The sequence below is a fragment of the Neopsephotus bourkii genome, unplaced genomic scaffold (genome assembly GCF_033783945.1).
Source record: "Neopsephotus bourkii isolate Nb327-2 ecotype Australia unplaced genomic scaffold, CSIRO-AGI_Nbou_v1 NB_1655, whole genome shotgun sequence".
NCBI lineage: Eukaryota > Metazoa > Chordata > Aves > Psittaciformes > Psittacidae > Neopsephotus > Neopsephotus bourkii.
Window position 1 is genome coordinate 5,563,654 of NW_026902129.1, and position 19,423 is coordinate 5,583,076.

At 41.8% G+C, this 19,423-nt stretch overlaps 1 protein-coding gene across 1 annotated transcript in view; it reads left to right on the plus strand.

Annotated features, from left to right (window-relative positions):
- Positions 1–19,423, plus strand: part of CNTNAP2 (contactin associated protein 2) — a 1,027,100-nt gene that overhangs the window by 996,656 nt on the left and 11,021 nt on the right. Inside the window, exons 22-23 of the mRNA XM_061374850.1 lie at positions 3,850–4,080; positions 18,207–18,278. Of these exons, the coding sequence (XP_061230834.1) occupies positions 3,850–4,080; positions 18,207–18,278 (303 nt within the window). The remainder of the gene's footprint in view (positions 1–3,849; positions 4,081–18,206; positions 18,279–19,423) is intronic.

Consider the following 19,423-nt stretch of genomic DNA (forward strand, 5'->3'; position numbering starts at 1 on the left):
ATGGGGTTTATGTCTTTTCACCAAGGTGGAAAAGAGCTTCTTCAGTAGTAGCACATCATTTTCAATAGAAATAGTATTGTTTTTATCACTGTGTGGCATGTTTCTGTCACAGCCATGGGAAATACACCCTGAAATTAAAGCAAGTAATTGAGGATTAAAATCCTGTCTCTTTTTACTGTTAATGAAATAGCAAAGCATAAATAACAAGTAATTGATGTTCTGTGTATCTTCAGTGAACGGAAGCACACGAGACATGGGGCAACATCTGTGAGGTTCTTAGTATACTGTGTACTAGTTAAATACGTTCTTAAGTGTTTAAGTAATGTGGGTGGGCAGTTGCACAGTTACTGTGTGAATGTTCAGTATTAAGGATTTGTACACTGCAGTACAACCGTGCTAGAATGGGTTAGCCTGAATGGTCTCTGTCTTGTAATCATGGCCTTCATCTCAAGTCAGCAGGTTATGTCAACATGGAACAAGTGGTTAAAACCAGTTGGAGTTGGAAAAGGTCTATAAGTGGTATTTTTGGAAGTCTTTCATTACAGAAATGGTTTTGGGTAGGATGCCAGCAGAAGATTGCTGCATCAGATCCGAAAGCAATAACACTAATGTTGCTATTAGGTAATGGTAGTACTATATACTGTAATATTTTTATGACTTTGCAGTAGCTGATGTGCTAAAAATCAGAACAATGCAAAGTAGCTGCATTGTACGTTTCCCTTTTTTAAAGGATGCGATTGTCATCTTCTGTTGTTTTCCCCCCCCTCGTTGTTACAGGGAGGAAATTGAATTTCAGTCATGACAACAACGGCATATTTCATTATCTTATCATTACACTCTCCAGGGATGGGTTTTTAGCAGGCTCAAATACACAGGGAGGCAAAGTATAATGCCCTAACATCAGAGAGTATGTGTGCTGAGGCCCATGGGACAAGCATGGAAAGGAACATTTTCACAGTTACAGAAGTTGATCCATCTTGGTTTAGCACTGATCTGGTGCGAGCTGGTATGAATTTGCATGAGGTGACTTGCACAGCCATCACATGTGGAATGTTTTAAACAGAAATGCAGCTCTTCAGCAAGGTGCTTTGTTAGGGGCTTTTGGGTGGGTTTTTCTCTTTAATTCTTTCAGCATCTGTATCCATCATTTATTATTCATGGAGTTAGAGAAGAATGGTGCTGAAGCTGCTAAGGTAGCACAATCATATTGATGGGGTTTTGTTCCTGTCATTCAGCATTGTGAGTGGGAGGCTATGAGCATGGTTGCATGAAGTTCCAAAGAATGTATAAAAATGTGAATAAAAGGTGATCTCTGAACTGTCACTGGCAGTGGTTACGGTGTTCAAAGGGAAATGTGGTCTTCTGATTGTTCCTTAGATTGTAAGGATTACTCAAAATTGCAAAATATGCCATGAATATTTTATTGAAGTAGGAGACAGCGAATATTGTGGTCAGATAGGAGCCATGTCTGAGTGATATGGTCTACAAGTAGCATTCCAGTTCATGAACTCTGGATATGGTACAGCTTTTCTACTCTGGAAAGTGTGCATACACATGAGAGGTTTTTTACTTACTATCATAGAATCATAGAATGGTTTGGGCTGGAAAGAACCTTAAGGTTCCAACTCCCCTGTGATGGGCAGGGATGCCTCACACTAGACCATGTCTCCTAAGGCTGTGTCCATGAAGGAGATGATGCTAACTGTTTGGTCAAGCCCACTTGACTAGTACAATGATTTTAATGTGTTTAAGCTAGTCTCTAGCTGAGTCCTGAGCAAGTTTATGCTTTGTCAGAGGTGACAGCTGCTGCTCACTACCGGCTTGTGATGTGTGGCTGTAATATTGATACAGGCTCAGTAAGAGCTAGTAAGGAAAGCATGTTCTCAAACAAGAAGGAAAAGGGAGAATGGGAGGAACAGAAAATCTATGCTTGTACAGTGGATCACACAAGGATCTGATGCAAGTAACTTTCAGATTATCAATCTTCCTTGTGTGTCCTTACGTGTGTGTGTGCATGTCCCTTAGGTTTGTATGAACTTAAATGGTGTGTATTTACCTTTCTAACACGGTTGCAGAGATGGAAAAGGCGTAGTTTGTTGTGAAAACAGAGCAATTGTTTTAATCATGTCAAGATTTGTCCAGTTCCCACCAGTTTTCCTCCAGTTCATGTTTAACCTGTAAAACCCACCACCCCCCCCCTTCAAAAAAAAGGCATACTTGAAATTCCCACCTTGATTTGTAGCCTTGAAACTCCTCATGCGTATCTCTGATACTCTGTGCTCTTAGGAATAGCACTCACGTACGTATCATGGTAGTTTTTAGGGAGCCCAGGCAGCAGCTCAGACCTCATAGAACTGATCCTGGTTTGGTTAGAACTGAACACATCCGAAAGGTTAGTAAAGCATTTTCTAATAGTTCTGATTTAAGGTTTTGGGGTTTTTGTTGTAGCAAACCTCAAACCCAGATGTGCTTTGGTTCCCAGCACATCCCCAAACTCTTAAAATAAAACTTTTCTCCCACTTTCTCCTCACAGCTCTCGGCAGAACCCTGTCTGTCCCACCTCCTCCTTTCCTTTTATGACACAAACTTGTGATTTACAGCCAACTTCTTCTCCAGAAATGCCATTTTTCAAACCCTTACCACTGTTACTGACATAACAGGTTGCCTTTCAACAACCTGGGGCTGCTCCCTGTCCCTGGCATAACCATCTTGCTTTGCTCAGCTCAGTACGACTTCTCCCACTGACTTAAGGACCAGACCTAACTCCTGTCCCTACTGACCCAGGGAAAGGCAGTTTGAAGTGTCTCAGTGCCTCCAGAGCAGTAGCTCATGGTACAGCACAAACGTGATGCTGCCGTGTGTCCTTTTTGTTTGCTTCATGCTATCATACAAGAAAGGAAGGCAGATTCCTCACTGCTATGTAGATGTTATATTAGACACTGCAGGGAGCCTTTGAAGTGTTAATGCCCCTCAACACAGCCAGCTGGCAGCACCAGATTTGTCTCGGTTGTGACTCAGGCTGTCACAGCAGGTCCTGCGAGCAGGTTCTTGGGGAGTAAGGGCATGTGCTCTGTTTTACAGCCACCTCCTTGGGATCATTTTAACTGGTGGGTTGGGAAGTGAGAAAACTACTTGGAGGGCAGCTTGGAAGAACAGTGGTGGAGCCCTGTGCTCTGCTCATGGATGCACGGGGTGTAAAATGAGGCCTAGTTGTGGAGGTGCAGGAGCACACCCGCTGCTCCTCAGCCTGCAGCAGGGCTGGATGGTCACCTGCCACCTCTCAGCACTGCTGTGGAAGGAAGGAAGCTGGAGAGGGGCTGTTTCCACTTGGGCTGAAGGGATGTGTGGTCCCCTGGTGAAGGGACTTTTGTTGTCCTGGCAAGGAGACAGGAGAGGGATGGGAGTGAACAGGAGTGGTCCTGGCCCACCGAGAGGGGGCTACAGGGTAGCCAAGGTGAAGGAAGGGGCACCTCTTACAGCAGCAGCTTCAGCTGGGAGGAGAGACCCTGGCAATGACTGACTCTGCCTCCTCCTTCACCACCTCTTACTGGGGAAATGATTTTTTTCCCCAGCCTTTTGTTCTCTGATGACTCCTTCATGCCAGCCTTTCATTTTAATGATAGCATAGCAGCGAAACCGAGTCACGTCAAGGCCTGAAGGTTTCCAGCTTTAATCTGTAATGGAATGTAAAGAAACCTGGCAGGGTTTGACACATTCCCAGTCTCCTGAGAGAGGAACTTTGGAACTGAGCTCTGGGAATCAAGTGTTCAGACCAACCGTGCTTCCCAGAGCAATTAATTGTTTTGATTAATTTTATGTTCTTTTTTTTTCCTCCTTAATTTCCCATAGAAATTGGGAAGATTGACCAAGATATATATAAATACAACACCCCAGGATTCACTGGCTGCCTATCGAGAGTACAATTCAACCAGATTGCTCCGCTCAAAGCAGCTCTGAGACCTACCAACGTCTCCTCTCACGTCCACATCGAAGGAGAACTGGTGGAATCCAACTGCGGAGCATCTCCACTCACCATCCCACCAATGTCGGCCGCTACTGACCCGTGGCACTTAGACTCAGGTAAGCTGGGGTTCATGCCATATTACTTCAGTGGAGCAGTGCAGAGAAGACATACATCTTGCCTTCCTCTGTAAGAAAAACAAAACTGAGTGGATGTGATTGATAAATGACAGTAGGAGATGTAGGAAGTGCAAAGCTGGCATGACAGGGATTTTCCATCACTCCTAAATGCAGTTACAGGATATTTTCTTTGCCTTATTTTTAATATTCTGCTTTATTTTTCTTTTCCATAAGTCTGACACTGAGTGTTGAGTTTTGACCTAGCTGCTGTGATAGCACTTTCTCTGTAGTTTTGGGTATGTAGTCAGCAAAATGTTCCAAGTACAGCTAAATAAGGTACAGTAGCATTTGTTATGCTGCATTCCTAATATGTGAGTAGATTGTGGTTAGCTCCATACCAGAAAAGTGAATCTAATTTTAGGCGTAAATGTATTTATATTTATGCCTTTATAGTGCTGATTTGTTTTCTGAAATGTCTGCTTTCCTTAGGCCATGTGTAATGGGAAATCCCATTAGTCATAATGGCATTCATTCACCTCATGCTGAAAATGCTGCCAAGCCAAAACAATTTGCAGATCCCAGCAATCTCGGCCTGCTTTGTGACTGACAGTCTTTGAAAATACATGTTGTGTCTAACTGTAGAGGTTTGGGTTTTTTCTCTTGCTTCTTGAGTGCCAGGTAAATACTTCAAAAGCAAAAAATCTGTTCCCTTTGGATTTACAGGGTCAGGTTTACATTGACATCTCTCTTGTGTTTTGTCCTCGTTCTCATTTGTAGCCTTTGTTTGTAGAACAAGAATTGTAGAACCTTCCTGGCAAAGTTGATGTGTTTACAGGGGTATAAAATTAAAATGCTAGTGGAAGAACTGCGTCCATAATGATTCTGATACTGATTAGACTTTGCCTATTGTGTTTGGGGATTCATCCATCGGCCAGTTTCTATATGAGAGGGGACAGGTAGATATGTCTTTCTCAGAAGTACGTGCCATGCTTATACCTTTTGATTTTGGATTTTATTTTTTCTTGCAGTTTCAAGGAACTCCTTGAAGTATTTTCTTCAGTAGAGAAATAGGACAGATGTTTGTAAGGAGAGATAGGTATTCCAGGACTGAGGGTCCTAGACATTGAAACAAGCAGAGTTGCACTCTACAGCTTGTCATTCCCTCCCTGCTGCCATGCCATCGTAAGATTTCAATACATCTCTTCCTGTTTATAATATGAAATCTGGTACTTGAATTTTGTCATCACAATTAGTAGTCTCTTTCTTCTCTGAAATTATTAGGCCAGTTTGTACCTGAAGGTTACATTCTGTGCTCCTCTTTCTATAAAAGCACATTTCCTGAAGCCTCGCTGGCTCATGTCTTTAAAAAGTAGGCCATAAACTTCTTAAGGATGCACTGCTGCTATGAAACTTGTGCAGCTAATGGGTTTTGGTTGTTAATTTTGGTTGGTTTCTTTTCCCTACAATTATTTTGACTGCAGGCTAGTTATAGACCATGGTGGGATTTACTCAAGATAACTTGAAGTGTTCCTAATAGCTCCGGGTATTAAAACAAGGAGATCCTGTTTGTCCTTGCCAAGTCCTAACTGTGCTTGTCCTCGTGTTAGCTCAGTGTTGCCTTGAAAACTTGCTCAGTCGATTCAACTTTGTTGACCTGACAGATAACAAGCTGACACGTTTCCTTCTGGATTAATTGTAGTACTCGGTCATGGAGCCAGCATGGAGGGTATCAGAACATGCAGCATGCAGTTAGGCTGGCTCAGGCTGTCTGTTAACTTCCAACCTGACAAAAAATCTCACTGTACACTGTGTAACCTTGCGCACAGATGATCTTGGTGACAGGTAAAGGCACGTATTTGGGTTTAGTGTCACTTTGCATTAGCCCATTGGCGGTTTTCACTGAAGACTCTTTTTTGTGACGTTTCCCAAATTCCCAAAGAAGACTTTCTGACACACATTGTGTTGAAAGAGAAAATGGGAAAATCAGAGGTGTAAGTAACGGTTCCCATTGGCTCCAGAGCTGGAATCATCTTGGTACTCTCAGTGTGAATTTACTCCTTCGCTAAACCAGCTGAAGGGGTGAAGACAAAAAGCTTTATTGAAATGCACAGAAACCCTTGTAGAGGTGCTAAAGCAAAAACCACACACACCTGGCCACAAAGAAATGGTGGCAAAGAACAGCAGTTACTGTGTACCGGGTTTCTAATTCCAAACATGTTTTAATCTGTAGTTCTTATTGTTCTGTCACTTACTTAATTTTAAGTTGAGGATGGCTGGCTTCAAGTAAAAAAAATCAGGAAAAATTTTGTTGCAAGCATCATACAGTTTACATCTCATTCAGTGACATGCTCAGCACTCATCCTCATTCATGGTTTAAGTGTACATTTGTAGCTTTGCTCTCAAATACTGTGGAATTGAATGTTGAGGATTGACAAATGTTGTAGGAGGGGGTCAAGTATAAGTGTCTAAACAGGACAGATACACCAAACAGCAGATGTAATGATCCTTGCACCTCTAAACTGCAGCTCTGGGTCAGACCTCACAAGTAATTACCAGACGTTAAGCAGATTCTGCCTGACAGGTAACCTACGTGAAATGTCTGCCTTAAACACTTCTGTGTAGTTGCTGTGTGGACATTACTGGCTGCAGAACATTTTGGATGCCCTAGCAGAGAGGCTAAAGGGAAAATGATAAAGACACACATCAGTCACTTGCAGTTGACCCTTAGAGACAACTCAGGGATTTATCAACAAGAAACCTTGTGGATTTGCTCCCTGGACAAATGGGCCAGACAGCTTCTTGATTCCTTGTCTTGCACTTTCTGTTAGCCTTGAGTACACGTGTTTCACATTTACAATTTTAGTTCTTTTTAAATGTCTTTTGTCATTGGAAAAATGCCACTTCCCTCCCTCCCCACCCCTGGCTGGCATATTGCCATGCTACTGGGCCATTATCTTAAACCATGATCTTGTTCAGCTTGTGAGTATTCTTATAATGCAGAGTCTTTTCCTGTTGCTATGGTAATCCTTTCTTGGTGGTGATAAAGCAGGGATTCAACAAGTCATTCTTTTCTAGAATATGACTCTGGTGATTTAAAACAAAAGTCAGTAATCAAACCCAAGCAGATCATCAATACAGTTCTCTTCCTGTGTTTTCCTCCTGTCTGTATTATCTCAGTTCACGTCAGACAACCAAATTTGCCTTGGTTAAAGCAAAAGGAATGTAGAAAGGACACAAAAAAGAGCCTGATCAATGACCATAGTATTTAAAAATTCCATGTCCTACCTTTATATGTTGTCTAAACCCAGCAAATTACCTGTCTGGCATACATTTCATGACGAAAGTTATAATTGCATGCCTTTAGCTATATTAGTGTGCATTTTCATATATATTACTGTAGCACATGCACAAGCCAAAAAGCTAATCAAGATTTTTTTAATATCTCTCAGTTCAAATGAGCTAAGATGGATGTCACTGGTAATTGACACCTTGCTCATTGTAGAAAAGCAAACAATAGCCCAAACAGATGATTAAGTCTGTAGCAAATAAACCTCCCCACCTAACTTGCCTTGTATTTAAAACCAGAAGATGTGTATTATTGAGGTGGGGTTGTTTGGTTTGTGGGTGGTTTTATTACTAATAAATATTCACTTCCAAACTTTTTGTTACTCATATAAAAAGAATAAAAGAAACCTACTGCATTGTATGTAGCTCTCCATCTGAAGTAAAATGTGCTCCAGCTTGCCAAACTACCTGATTCTGAACTTAGGAGGAATCAGGAGATATCAGAAGAGGCAGGGTAAATACAACAGTGGAGAAACCATGCTTTTGCACTTTTAAGCTTTCGTGGCACTGTGTAGCTGCAAGATGCATTTATTCAGAGTATGAACAGAACAGCATCTAGAGTATTTAACGCAGGATTTAGTTAAACCCATATTAGCTTCCACGTATTAAGAATTAAATGGAGCGGGATTAAATGCTACATCTGCAGTGTTCTTCCAAGCGGTGTGACTTTTTTCTGACTGTATGTATTTAAACCCAAAAAGCTCTTTTTGTAGAAGGTGAAAGGCCTTGTCTTTTAAGAATCAACAGCTTCCTTTGAAAGCTGTATTGAGCATGTCTGGCAAAAATATTGTATGAAGACATGCACCACTGTCAAGGTTAAAATTGCTGCCTGCAGGATTAACTCCGTTTTTATTACTAATTCATCCCCCTTCCTTTAACAAGTGATGGCAGGAGAGGAAAGCAGGTGAACTGAATACTGCCTATATGATCCATGCTTATCTAATTGACCAACTAACTGTCTTTCCCAAGCTAAAGATAGCACTTGATTTCTGGACCAAGACAAAGTGTCACCCGTGTGTTAGTGGTGACAGGGCTGAAGGTCACCTTTCAGATTCAGACGTGACTGTTGGATTGCCATCCTACTCTCTAACCACTGATGCTGACATCCCAGAGGGCAGAGAGTGGCAGTATCAGAGGAGAAGCTGTGTCAGATGTGCGCTGGTATGGATGTGGCTGCAGAGACAGATGGAAATAGCTCTTGACCTTGTCAAGGGCTTGTTACAAACAGTGCAGTGGGAAGGAAGGATCAAAGGCATTACTTGCTGGAGGGCAGGGATTCAGCCCTCAAAGTGGTCTTGGGTTACACACAGAGGAACAGAACAGTCTTCTCCAGACACTGAAAGCGTCCTGTATGCATCAGTGAATCCAACAGCAGGAGGGATACAGTCAATGGTAATGGGTGATGCAGCACTCATTGTCTCCTCTAAGGGACTGCAGGGGAGCAGGGTCACTTCTCCAGGCTTGCCAGCAGGGGCAAGTGCATCCGGGCAGGAGAGAGGAAGGAGGTGTATTGCTTTTGTTCATGGTGCAGCCTTACACATCCAAATTTGATCTCCTAGCTTTTGGCTAAATTAGAACTGGATGTGAAGGTAGTTGCTGGAATAAAATGATGCTCCTCCTTGTTCAGAATTGCAGGAAGGATTAGTTATCTCTCCTACAATCAGGAAATGATGCCAGATTATCTTTGAAGTTATTGATCACTTGATGTAGTTTGGTTTTTTTTTTAATTAACATAATTAACAATGGGAGGCTCTTTGTCTGTCAGTAAGCTAGTTTAATAGCTATACTCCCTGTGTAAGAGACAGAAGATGAACTTGCAGCCTCTCCTGCAAACCAGCAGATTCTTCCGTTGCCAGATTTTGCTGTTTTTCTGTGATGGTTTCCTCTGCTGAGAGTCACCAGCATTCATCCCCTATCCTCCCAGTATAAATACTGTCTCAGAAGTCCATGAGTTGTTTTCAAACAGGAAGGTGGCATTTTTTGTTAAGACAGTTGGGGATTAAGTCAAGCATCAACTCACAGCTCAGTTTCTAAGCACTGAGCGTTTCTTGCAGGCAAGAAGGCAAGTGGTAAACACTGAGATGCAACAGATCCTGTTTTTCTCCTCCCCATCCAGCAGCTAACTAGGAAGAGCATCTGCCTGAAATTTGGCACAATCAGTGCGCCATCCTTAAAGGGCTTAATTATGGTCCTTGAATTACTGTAAATCTCTCTATTGATTGGGAATAAAAATGCCTCCCTCAGTGTCATCTAGTTCCTTCACACAATTATGCACAGCTTTCTCTTATCTGTAAGAGTATATAATTTCAGTGTGAAATTTCTGACACTCTGTCTAGTGTTTCAGACAGCTGACAGGCTGCCAAGCTTGTAAATTCTTCTGGCATCCATTGAGAGACCAGCATTGTAGCTATTTCATAAGCAGTGATTTGAATGCTAATGATGCTACCTAATGCCAAGACAAGAAGGTAGTGATATTATAGAGTGTGTTTTCCATCCTCGGCAAAGACTATATGTTTTCCACAAGTACTAACTTTAATTAGGAACATAGGGATGGTATAAATTAGGGGCGAAAAAAAACATCGAGTAGAGAAGGAAGTGTTTAGATGCCTTAGCAGTTCAATTCTGCCTTCTTTTTCCTTTCCTTAGGCTGAAGAACATTTCACTCCCTGTGTAAGAGGTTCCTCTAGACTACGGTCAGGTCATTACAGCTACTGAAGTTTATTTTATCTTTAAACTCTCCAGTCTGACTCATTCCTTATCCCCAGTCCAAGCTTTTCTTTTTCATAAGTGTAGGTACACGGGAAGTACAGAACCTGACCTTGCTGTTCTTACTCTGGCTGTGAGAAGCCTTTTCTTCCAATGACCTTAATAAATAGAGTCCTTTTTTTTTTCTCTTCTCCTATTTTGTAGCTGTCACAAGTTTTCAGGCTTGTTTGGTATTGGTGTTTGTTGGGTTGGATTTCTTATTTCTGCCTTTTTCTGTTCCTTTCAAGTATTCCCTGTGGGTCCGTTATCAGCAATTAGCTATACACAGCAAGGCTTTGACCAGCACTTAACTCTACTGTTCCTTTGAGAGCACAGAAGTGTTTGATATTCTACATTAATTATAAAAGGAAGTATTTGTTTGTCTTCCTTAACAGGTGAAATGGAAGCGCAGCTCATAAAACTTTCATGAAAGTGATAGCTTAGGCCAGCATGGCTAATACACAAGTAGTTCTTGTCTGGAGTCATAGTGAGACCCAGTGTCAGCCAGACATTACTACCAGGAGTTAAAAGATGGATGAGTTTAGGTCTTTGATAGATGCTCTAATGTGCTGCGGATCAGTTGGAAATGTGGCAGGACAAATGGTCAAAATCCTGCTTCTGAGACAGAACTCACTGAAGTTCAGTCTGCAGTTAAACACAGTCCAGAAGGGGTCCTGAATGTCTGCTCTCCTTTTAAAATAAGGAATGAAATTCTGTAGTATACAAGTACCAGTTAGTAAATTGAGAAAGTGTTCTGGTCTTGCCTTCCCACTGCTTCGTACATTTACTTGCTTGTGTGCGAAAGAAAGTGTAAAACTCACTACTGGGACATGATCATACAAAAGGGGAGAATCAGGGGAGAACCACTTAACCCATTCCAACATACAGTGCAAGAGTGTTTTCCCTGTTTCATAGTTCATCCAGGACTGATCTGGGGGAGTTAAAGCTCCAAGGATGGGTCTCCTAATAAGGCAGATTTTTTTTTGCCCTTCTGCTAGGAAGATTGTTTTAAAGACCAGTAGAAAGAATGTTGTTACTGTTCTTTCAGATCAAGCCATTCATAAAAGTCCATTTCTTCCTCAACAAGTATGGACAACAAAGTTTGCGTGCAAAAGGAAATTAAAGAGCTAATAACCAATTCAGAAGCAACCATCTTGACTGACTGGGTTGTCCCTTCTTATGTCTAGTGTTGAGAACTTGCATTGTCCCAGTTCACTTACCATGGAGCATTCAGTGAGTTTTCACCAATGCCGTCACTGTCCATTGTTGCCATTTCTGTTGTTCACTCCAACACCTCTTTCTTCTATAATCCCCACTTACTTTCCCACACTGTCCCAGGTGTTTGCCCGCAGAAGAGCTGTTCAGAGGACAATGTTCTTATTAAACCATCATCTCAGAGGATGTTTTAATTTATACTCATTTCACATTGGACTAAAAAGAGACGGTTGGAGACCCTTCACGCCAAGAATGTGAAAACACAGGGTTTGTACTGAACTCACCAGTAGCTGTCAGTAAAAACACTTGAGGATCAGTGAAAAATTCATAGAAGAAAAATGCAACCCTTTAAAATCCTTTTGATCTAACGGAACATACGTGACAAAACTTAAGTTTAAATAATTGGTCCAGAGAGCACCCGTGTTGGAGCAGTAGTATTGGAGGACTTTTATGTCATTTATGAAGGGACTTTTTTCTGGCTTTACCCTCCCAGCAGAGAAGGTTCCATAGGCTTGATGAAATGAATGTAATTTCATCATGTCAAAATAATTTGTGTTACTGGCAACACAGAGAAAAAGATGACATATTTAAAGTGAAAAGCCCTGATTTTTTCTCTAAGCTCCACATTCCTTGTTCATTCTGGTAGCTTCAGAATTACTATGGCTGTGTACTTTTCCAGTATTCTGTAACTCACACCAAAGAAATCAAGTGTGTGACAGTGAAGACTTCTATGTGCATAAATACAGACAAGTGGTTCATATTAAGGATATACTTGTAACGCTTTAACACTGCCGTTGAGGCATCACTAAAAATTCAGGGAGTTATGATTGATCCCATATAGCACATTTGAACAAAAATTATCTTTGCCAAGCAATATGGTTAAAATGCCTTTCAGATATTTTGTGGTTGGTTAAGAGTGGGAGTTTCTTTTAATCTGGAAGTGCTTGATATTAAAAATAACTTCAGCCAAATTCTCGGTTTTATACTCAAGCTAATACCAGTGGGACTTTTAAGAAAACTCTGTTAACAGAGATTAATATTAAAAAGTCCTCTCTCAGAATCAGCTTTAAATTAGCTAGAAAAGGGGGAATAGGGCTAGTTTCCCCTTTTCATCTCTTCTCAGTTTGGGGAATAAGGGGGAAAAAAAAGTATTAATTTAAAAAAAAAAGGAAGAAAATAAGAAAATACAGGAACTTTAAATGCAAAATTTGCCCTGGCAGCATAAAATGACACAGTGTTTTTAATACTGCTTCAGATTTTTTCCTCCTTTTTCTGTATTGCTGTAGTTTACTACATGAGAGCTCTTCATAGAGCCACGCTCAGGAGGGAGCACTGGGTGGGATCGACACGAGCAGTGGGATGAGCAAGAAAGGGCAACAGGTATCCACAGGCTGTGATGTTCCCCTTTGATGTAGGCTGTGTAATGGAGTTGTTTACTCCTGCTCCATCATTCCTGTGCATGTGTTTAGAGTTTCCTTTGTAATACATTCCCTTCAGGAAAAGGAATGCGACTGTGAGTGCACATTATTAGTTTCTACTATGAAGAGTCAAGCAATGAGATTCTGTACTTACAGTCTGTAATAAGGAATGCCCTGTGATTTCAAACCATAGCAGTACAATTTCACCTGACCAGCAAAGCTGACATAATTTGACCAAACACAGCCCGAAGAACTTGCTCTTGTTTTTCCCTGTGTTCTGGTCCTGTGGAGACATAAATTAGTGAATGGTTTTAGTGTCCAACACATTCCCAAAATCCCAAGGTGTCAGTGAGTGAGTGTTCTCTTTGCAAGCTCCATTCATGGAGGCCTGGCTGCAAAACAGAATTAGGAAGGAGATACAGCTCACATCTTTGCTTTTACTTTGTTCTTTCACTGTTCTGCTTTTAATCAACGTCTTGATTGCTGGCTATTTTATGTACCTTGTGATCACCAGATCCAGTTCTTCCAGTTGCTTCTTTAGTTCGTATTTATGTGAAAACCCAGCTGGTCTTAGTAGCAGGAGAATACCTGTCAAAACTGTGGACATCTGTAAAGGCTTAAGGTCACAGCAGCCTTGCAACATGTTATTTGAGGTTGAACAAACTCAATTTCCAGCACTTCATGGGTTTCATCCACTGTTTGGTTTAGTACTGTGAGCGCTCCCACCCTATCTTTTTTAGAGCAAATCTGAATGGTATCTTCCTTTGTAGTGCAGTGTATTTGACCTAAGACTTGCCCACTCAGTGAAAAGGTTCAGTTTAAAATTGCTTCCGAGATCTCTCTAGCTGAGAAGGCTCCCTGCTTGGGTTTGGGTTTGGGTTGCCCCTTGGGTTTACTGAATAGCCTTTTGCTCATTTCTCTGCCCACACCCACATTCTGGGCCACTTTTCTACTTTAACAGGGTTGGTTTGCATTTCAATTTTGTGAATTTGCAAAAGGCTTTTATGCGGGATCCATTGTAAAAATTCTCCCTCTGAAAATGGCAGATGCCGAATCACGCCTACTCTAATGAAGCAAAATTATCATTCACTCTATTAAATCAACCACATCTGTCATCTTTAACACCTAATCCTAATTATAGGCTGTTTATCCAGCCCCATCTCCCCTTTCCATTCAGTGAGAGCTGCTGTATTGCAGCTTGCTGTGGCAGTGACCATGCTGAGCGTGCCGGGTGATGGTGCGTCTCCTTCCACATTTTTGTGGTCATATGAAATTTCAGATGTCATTAAAACAGTGGCCAAAGCATGGATTTTTCCTGCAGTCAGTCTTTCATTATCCTCTTAGGTGCTACAAAGTTTCTTTAACCCCATTTATCCCAAGACTAATAACAGAAAGTTGAAAAAGGCAAAACACAAGTTCAGACTCTGTAGACTTACTCTGTAGTTACTGGAAGTATGGCCTCATAAACAGGAGCACATGAAAAAGAAAGCAAAGCATGCATATCTCTTTTATGTGTGTTGTCTTTAGGATGATGGTCCTTAAAGCAAACCCTATGGCCTGCTGTGGATAGACTGAGTGCAAAGAACAGCATTGCCCAGCTTGGATTGTGGAAGGGAAGCAGATGAGTGGTGTTCATAAGCCACAGATGAGCTTAGCATTTCCTGGTACAGTTCATTCTGTCCCTGTGCTAGCTGTAGGTTTTAGGAAAATGCCTTTTGTGTGTCCTGACTGCAGACTGACAGCTCTGTGCCACAGCTGCATGAGCAGAGGATTTCAGGGCACTGGCAGCATGTCTCTTGGGCCAATATGTAGCTGTTTTCTAGGATAGATTATAAAGCTCTTTGTGCTTCACATTTTGATTCACACAAGTAAGACCCTGTCTGGCCAGAGAAACCTAGGGAAGATTCAGAAAAAGGTCTTAAAGTAAGGAAGCCTTTCCAGTACTGTTCCCGAACCAGACGGGAATTAGCTGTTTAAAAGCAACCTTCTTGACCCAGGTAATAAAGGAAGACTGAATAGCACTATTTGTGGCTTCAACTAACAATTAGACAGTACAGTATGTAGGCCAAAACTCCTGCAGTATCCTCCCCACACCCACCTTATGTTACATTGACAATGCAGAGGGGGTTTGCAGGGTAACTGCATAGGGTAACTGCGGCTCCATGGCACCTATTTACTGTGGGCAAGTTATGATTTGGAGCTGTCGAGGTACAAGTAGCAGTGCAAGAGGGCTTGCTAAGTAATGTCACAGTGATAATGGAAGAATGTGAACAGGAAAGAGGTGTTCCCAGCTGTGACAGAGAATTGAAAGCACACACGTGCTCATCCTATACTTCATCTGCATATTATAGCCATCAGAGTTGGTTATTATACCACTGTGACTTAGATTCCCTTGACACATGAGAGTTGCTAATAAAATATTCATTTTATCTAGCCAGTCATTTTAGGATTTACTCTTTACAACCTGTGAACAACACTATCATCTTCTATGCTTCTACCAGAGCGTCAGTATTAGTATTGCCCCTTTTGTCAGCCTGCTCTGACATGTTCTTTCCTTGTTTAGTTCCCAAATTTCAGCACCGATGGAAGAAAGAATCTCATTAGTTGTCTTCTTGACAAAGTTGCTTAATATTGCCAAGGAATATGACCACAGCATGGTACATATGTAACTGCTATACAAAATGCCTGCAGTTGGTGCCTGTGGGTGACAGTATGCTCTTGTTAAGCTTACCTTGGAGGATCAAGGAATGTGTCCTCATACATTCTCCTTTGCCTAATTGCTGTGGCAGGAGTTAATCTTTTGTGGTTCTTGAGACTCCTGATCTGTAGCTACTTCTGATCATTTGAGAAGCTACTGCTGGCAAGGAGAATTTCAAGGGAACTTCCACCTGAAAAAGAAATCAATGGGCTCTTTTCTTCCTCCTCTCTCTATCTGTAGTAATACATTCAGTAAAAACCTGGTATAGACACTTCTACAGCAAAGGCTATTTGGCTGAGATTTTAGGTACAGTTTTTCAGTCAAAAAACCCCCAAACCCCACAATACAAAAGTGCATCTGCCCCCAAACACGTATTCCTGTTTCCTTTTTGTCAGAGATGAGAGTCTCAGAGTGGATCACATCTGCTTATTGATCCAATGGACATCTAAGTGTGTCTGATGACTAGATGCAATGGAAAACAGCTCTGGATGGAGGCATCGGGTCCAGTCCTAGCAGCAGCTCTCAGACAAGATCAAGGACGTAGCTGCACACCATGCTTCATGTTTTTCATTATCCTATGGTGTACCTCAGTGGCTGCTGAACATCACAAGCTGTGGTCTTCCATCTGCCAGGAATCCCTTGTAGCATGGCCGTTGTGATGTGGCAGCTTGGAGGGGATCACACTGCCATGAACAGCAGCTTTCCTCTTTCTTCACACTTCACTAGTGCCATAGTCCTCCAAATAACCTTTCAAAACAAGATAAAAGATACTTTCAGTTAACGGGAAGGCAGAACTGTGACCATTGATGATTTTAAGCTTTCTTGTGTGGGGACACAGGAAAACAGTGCCAAACCAAGTGGCAAGTGATAGAACTTGTTAACCACTTACGTTAACCACTTATATGGCTCTGCTCCTATGGCAAGGGGCACCTTTTTGTGTTAGAATGGCAGAGAGCAATTCCTTGCAATTTGGCAAATTGATGCTTTTCTACATAGTGTAATTTGGCTTTAGAATTTTCCCTGAGGGAAGGCAGGTTTAAAGATAGGGTTTATTTTCCCACCACTTGTCCTGCAAGGATAACATTATGGGCCCTGTGCCAAAATGTCTCTGTAGGAAACATTCATGGTCCTGCACATTAAGGTTCTTCTTTGGAGCAAAACTCGCTGATGCAGAATCAGGTATTTATTTCACATTTCTGAGCCTGGTTTCCTTCAGAGAGGTGCAGAAATGCTGTTTTCAGAAGCCAGAGCACCAACAAACGTCAAAGGCCCAAGTGCTGCTGGCAAAAGCTGCTGGCCAGGCCTCCTGCACTGAGCCCTGAGAAATGCTCTCTTGTTTGTGCCACAGGCCACCAGCCAAGAGCTAGCTGCTCAACACACAGCTGGTTTGACTCTCCTCCATAGTAGGCACACAGGAGGCTACTCTAACCCCAAACCTCTTTTTAGGCCACGTGGCGAGCTGAAGCCATTCATTCTTTTGTGCAGCTGCTTTGTGATACAAAAGGAACCTTATATGGATTTTACTCCATGCTAACAGAAGGCCAGTTGAGTTCCCTTAGCCGGTTTTGGTGTATAGTGAATGCACTGCTGGCCTGTAAAGGCAGCTTATTAATATAATATCACCTAATCCATCAGGTAAGGAAAACACAGCTGGGTTTTAACTACTGACCTAAGAAGTAATTCATATTCTTGGTTATTTAACTGTCCCCAGTTTAAGTACATTTAACAACATTTTCTCTCTCTCAAAATCAATGCCATAGTCCAGTGGCAAAGAAGAGAATGGCTGCAACCACTCACTTAGGTCCCCAGGCTTCCTTAATCACCACAGTGACTAGTTGCTATGTCTGATTATAAAGAAAATGCTGATGATAGGTTTAATTGATGAGATTGCCTTTGAAGTCTCTCTGATGTTTTCTGGAGGTTAAAGCCAAGACTACAGTCCAAATTCTACATCAAACCTGTACTGATTCCTTCATCCAGCTCTGCTGCAAGGAGTTTCTCCTTTCTAGGTAGATGAGCACCATTTCTTCTCCTCCTCTGTCTGATGGAGGCTCTCCTCTCCTGAGGGCTCCCCTGTCTGCTATGTCTCAGCTCCAGCACTGGCAGAGCTGACACACTGGGCTTTCTCCTAGAGTAGCAAAGATGCTGTCATGTACTCCTTTGGGTAACTGCTGTATGGCTCTGACCAACAGCAGAGCAGTTCCTCGCTTGCTTTGGGCTGTGCAGCAGCAAAAGGGATGGCAGTTTTTCTTTCTAAGAGTTTGCAGTTGTATGCAGTGGTGGTCACAAAATCCTGGAAGCGTCTGAAGTCTTCCATGGATAGCATGGCCAGTTACAAAGGCAGAAATTTCTGTAACAATATGTATGATCACGTGCTTTTGAAAGAAAGGGGTTTGCTTGGTTTCATGCGAAAGAAGCTGACTGAATTTGTGTTAGCAGAGAAACAACATGACCTCCTACATTAACAGCAATGCTTACTGAGAGCCCTCCTTTATAGTAATTTTATTTTTGCTAAGAGGAAGAAGCAAGAAGTTCGGAGAGATTAGAGAACAGGGAAAGGATTTTTTATTTTCTTCTTCTTTGGATAAAGATCTCAGGATTACAGTTTTATTTAAATCATGTCTGGGGATGTTGGATGTATTTCTGAACTACTGTGTGAAGTTTCACTGCTATTACAACCTGAATCTTTAATTCCCTATTTACAGCCAGCGCTGATTTCCCATACAACGGTCAAGCTATAGGAGATGGAGTTAACAGGAACTCTGCCATTATTGGAGGTAGGAAACCTATATACTTTTCTGAGATACTTTGCAGTATGACTGTGAGAGCTGAGCTGCAGTTGGTAACATGTTCAAGAGTGGGAAAACTACACCTCAACAACATTAAGTAGAAACTTTAAGTCCATTCAGGCACACTGTCCTAGTGAAATGCCTTGTTCTCATTTAGTTTGTGCCCCCAGGTTCAGTTTTAACCAAATCAAAGTATTGATATTCATAATCCACGTACCTATGTGGGGAGCTACTCTTTAGTCATTACTTCTGTTAACTGAGTAGTCAATTCATGTGAAATGGCAAAAACACTTTCCAGTTACAGCAGATTCAACACGAATCTGTGTCAAACACTATTTGCTGCACCCTTGACAAAAATCCTGCCTTGTGTTCTAGGGGTCGAGTTCTGCTATAACTTAGGTGCTGTAGAGTCCCATTCAGTGTGATAGATGATGTTAAGCAATACCAGAACTGGAACCTTGAATTAACATTCCACTGAAGATACTCTGGCCAGCTGCCTCCTGAAATGTGGATCCTGCTTAATTCCATACACACATGCAGTTTTCTCTGCCCTGTCCCATCGGATGGAAGTGTTGCTCCGTAGCTCTCCTGGGAGAACTTTGCCACTGCATCTAATTCTGAAGGCATATTAAAAAATAATTGTAAAGATCAGCCCAGTAGTTTTCAGTCAGTTCTAAATGCATATAAAATGCCATACTGGTGATGGGTTTTGTCATGTAAAGCAACACTGAGTACAGTAGTAAATGCAGTCTAATGGAATTTCTTGCTTCTTTTCCATGGCCCCTTCAAGGGCCTGTTTCCATATCCAGGTTCAGATTAGTTGCTGTAGTTTTGATTTGCTGCCCAGGCATTGCATTCCTCAGAAGAATTCAGGCCCCACCTCAACAGCCTGGCTGTGCCTCTCATCATTTAACAAAAGTGACATAACAGAATTCTGGCTGATAACAGGATGGTTTTTAACATGAAATTGTATAATGTCTTCATCCTGGAATACCTTCATGCCTGTAGAGAAGGAGCAAAAAAAGACCCAGTGCTGTTTTACCACAGTTACCTATGCATAAGAGGGTAAGATACATGAGACTTCTCCATAACAGGGCTGAATCCCTAATAGATCATAGCAGAAGGAGCAATTA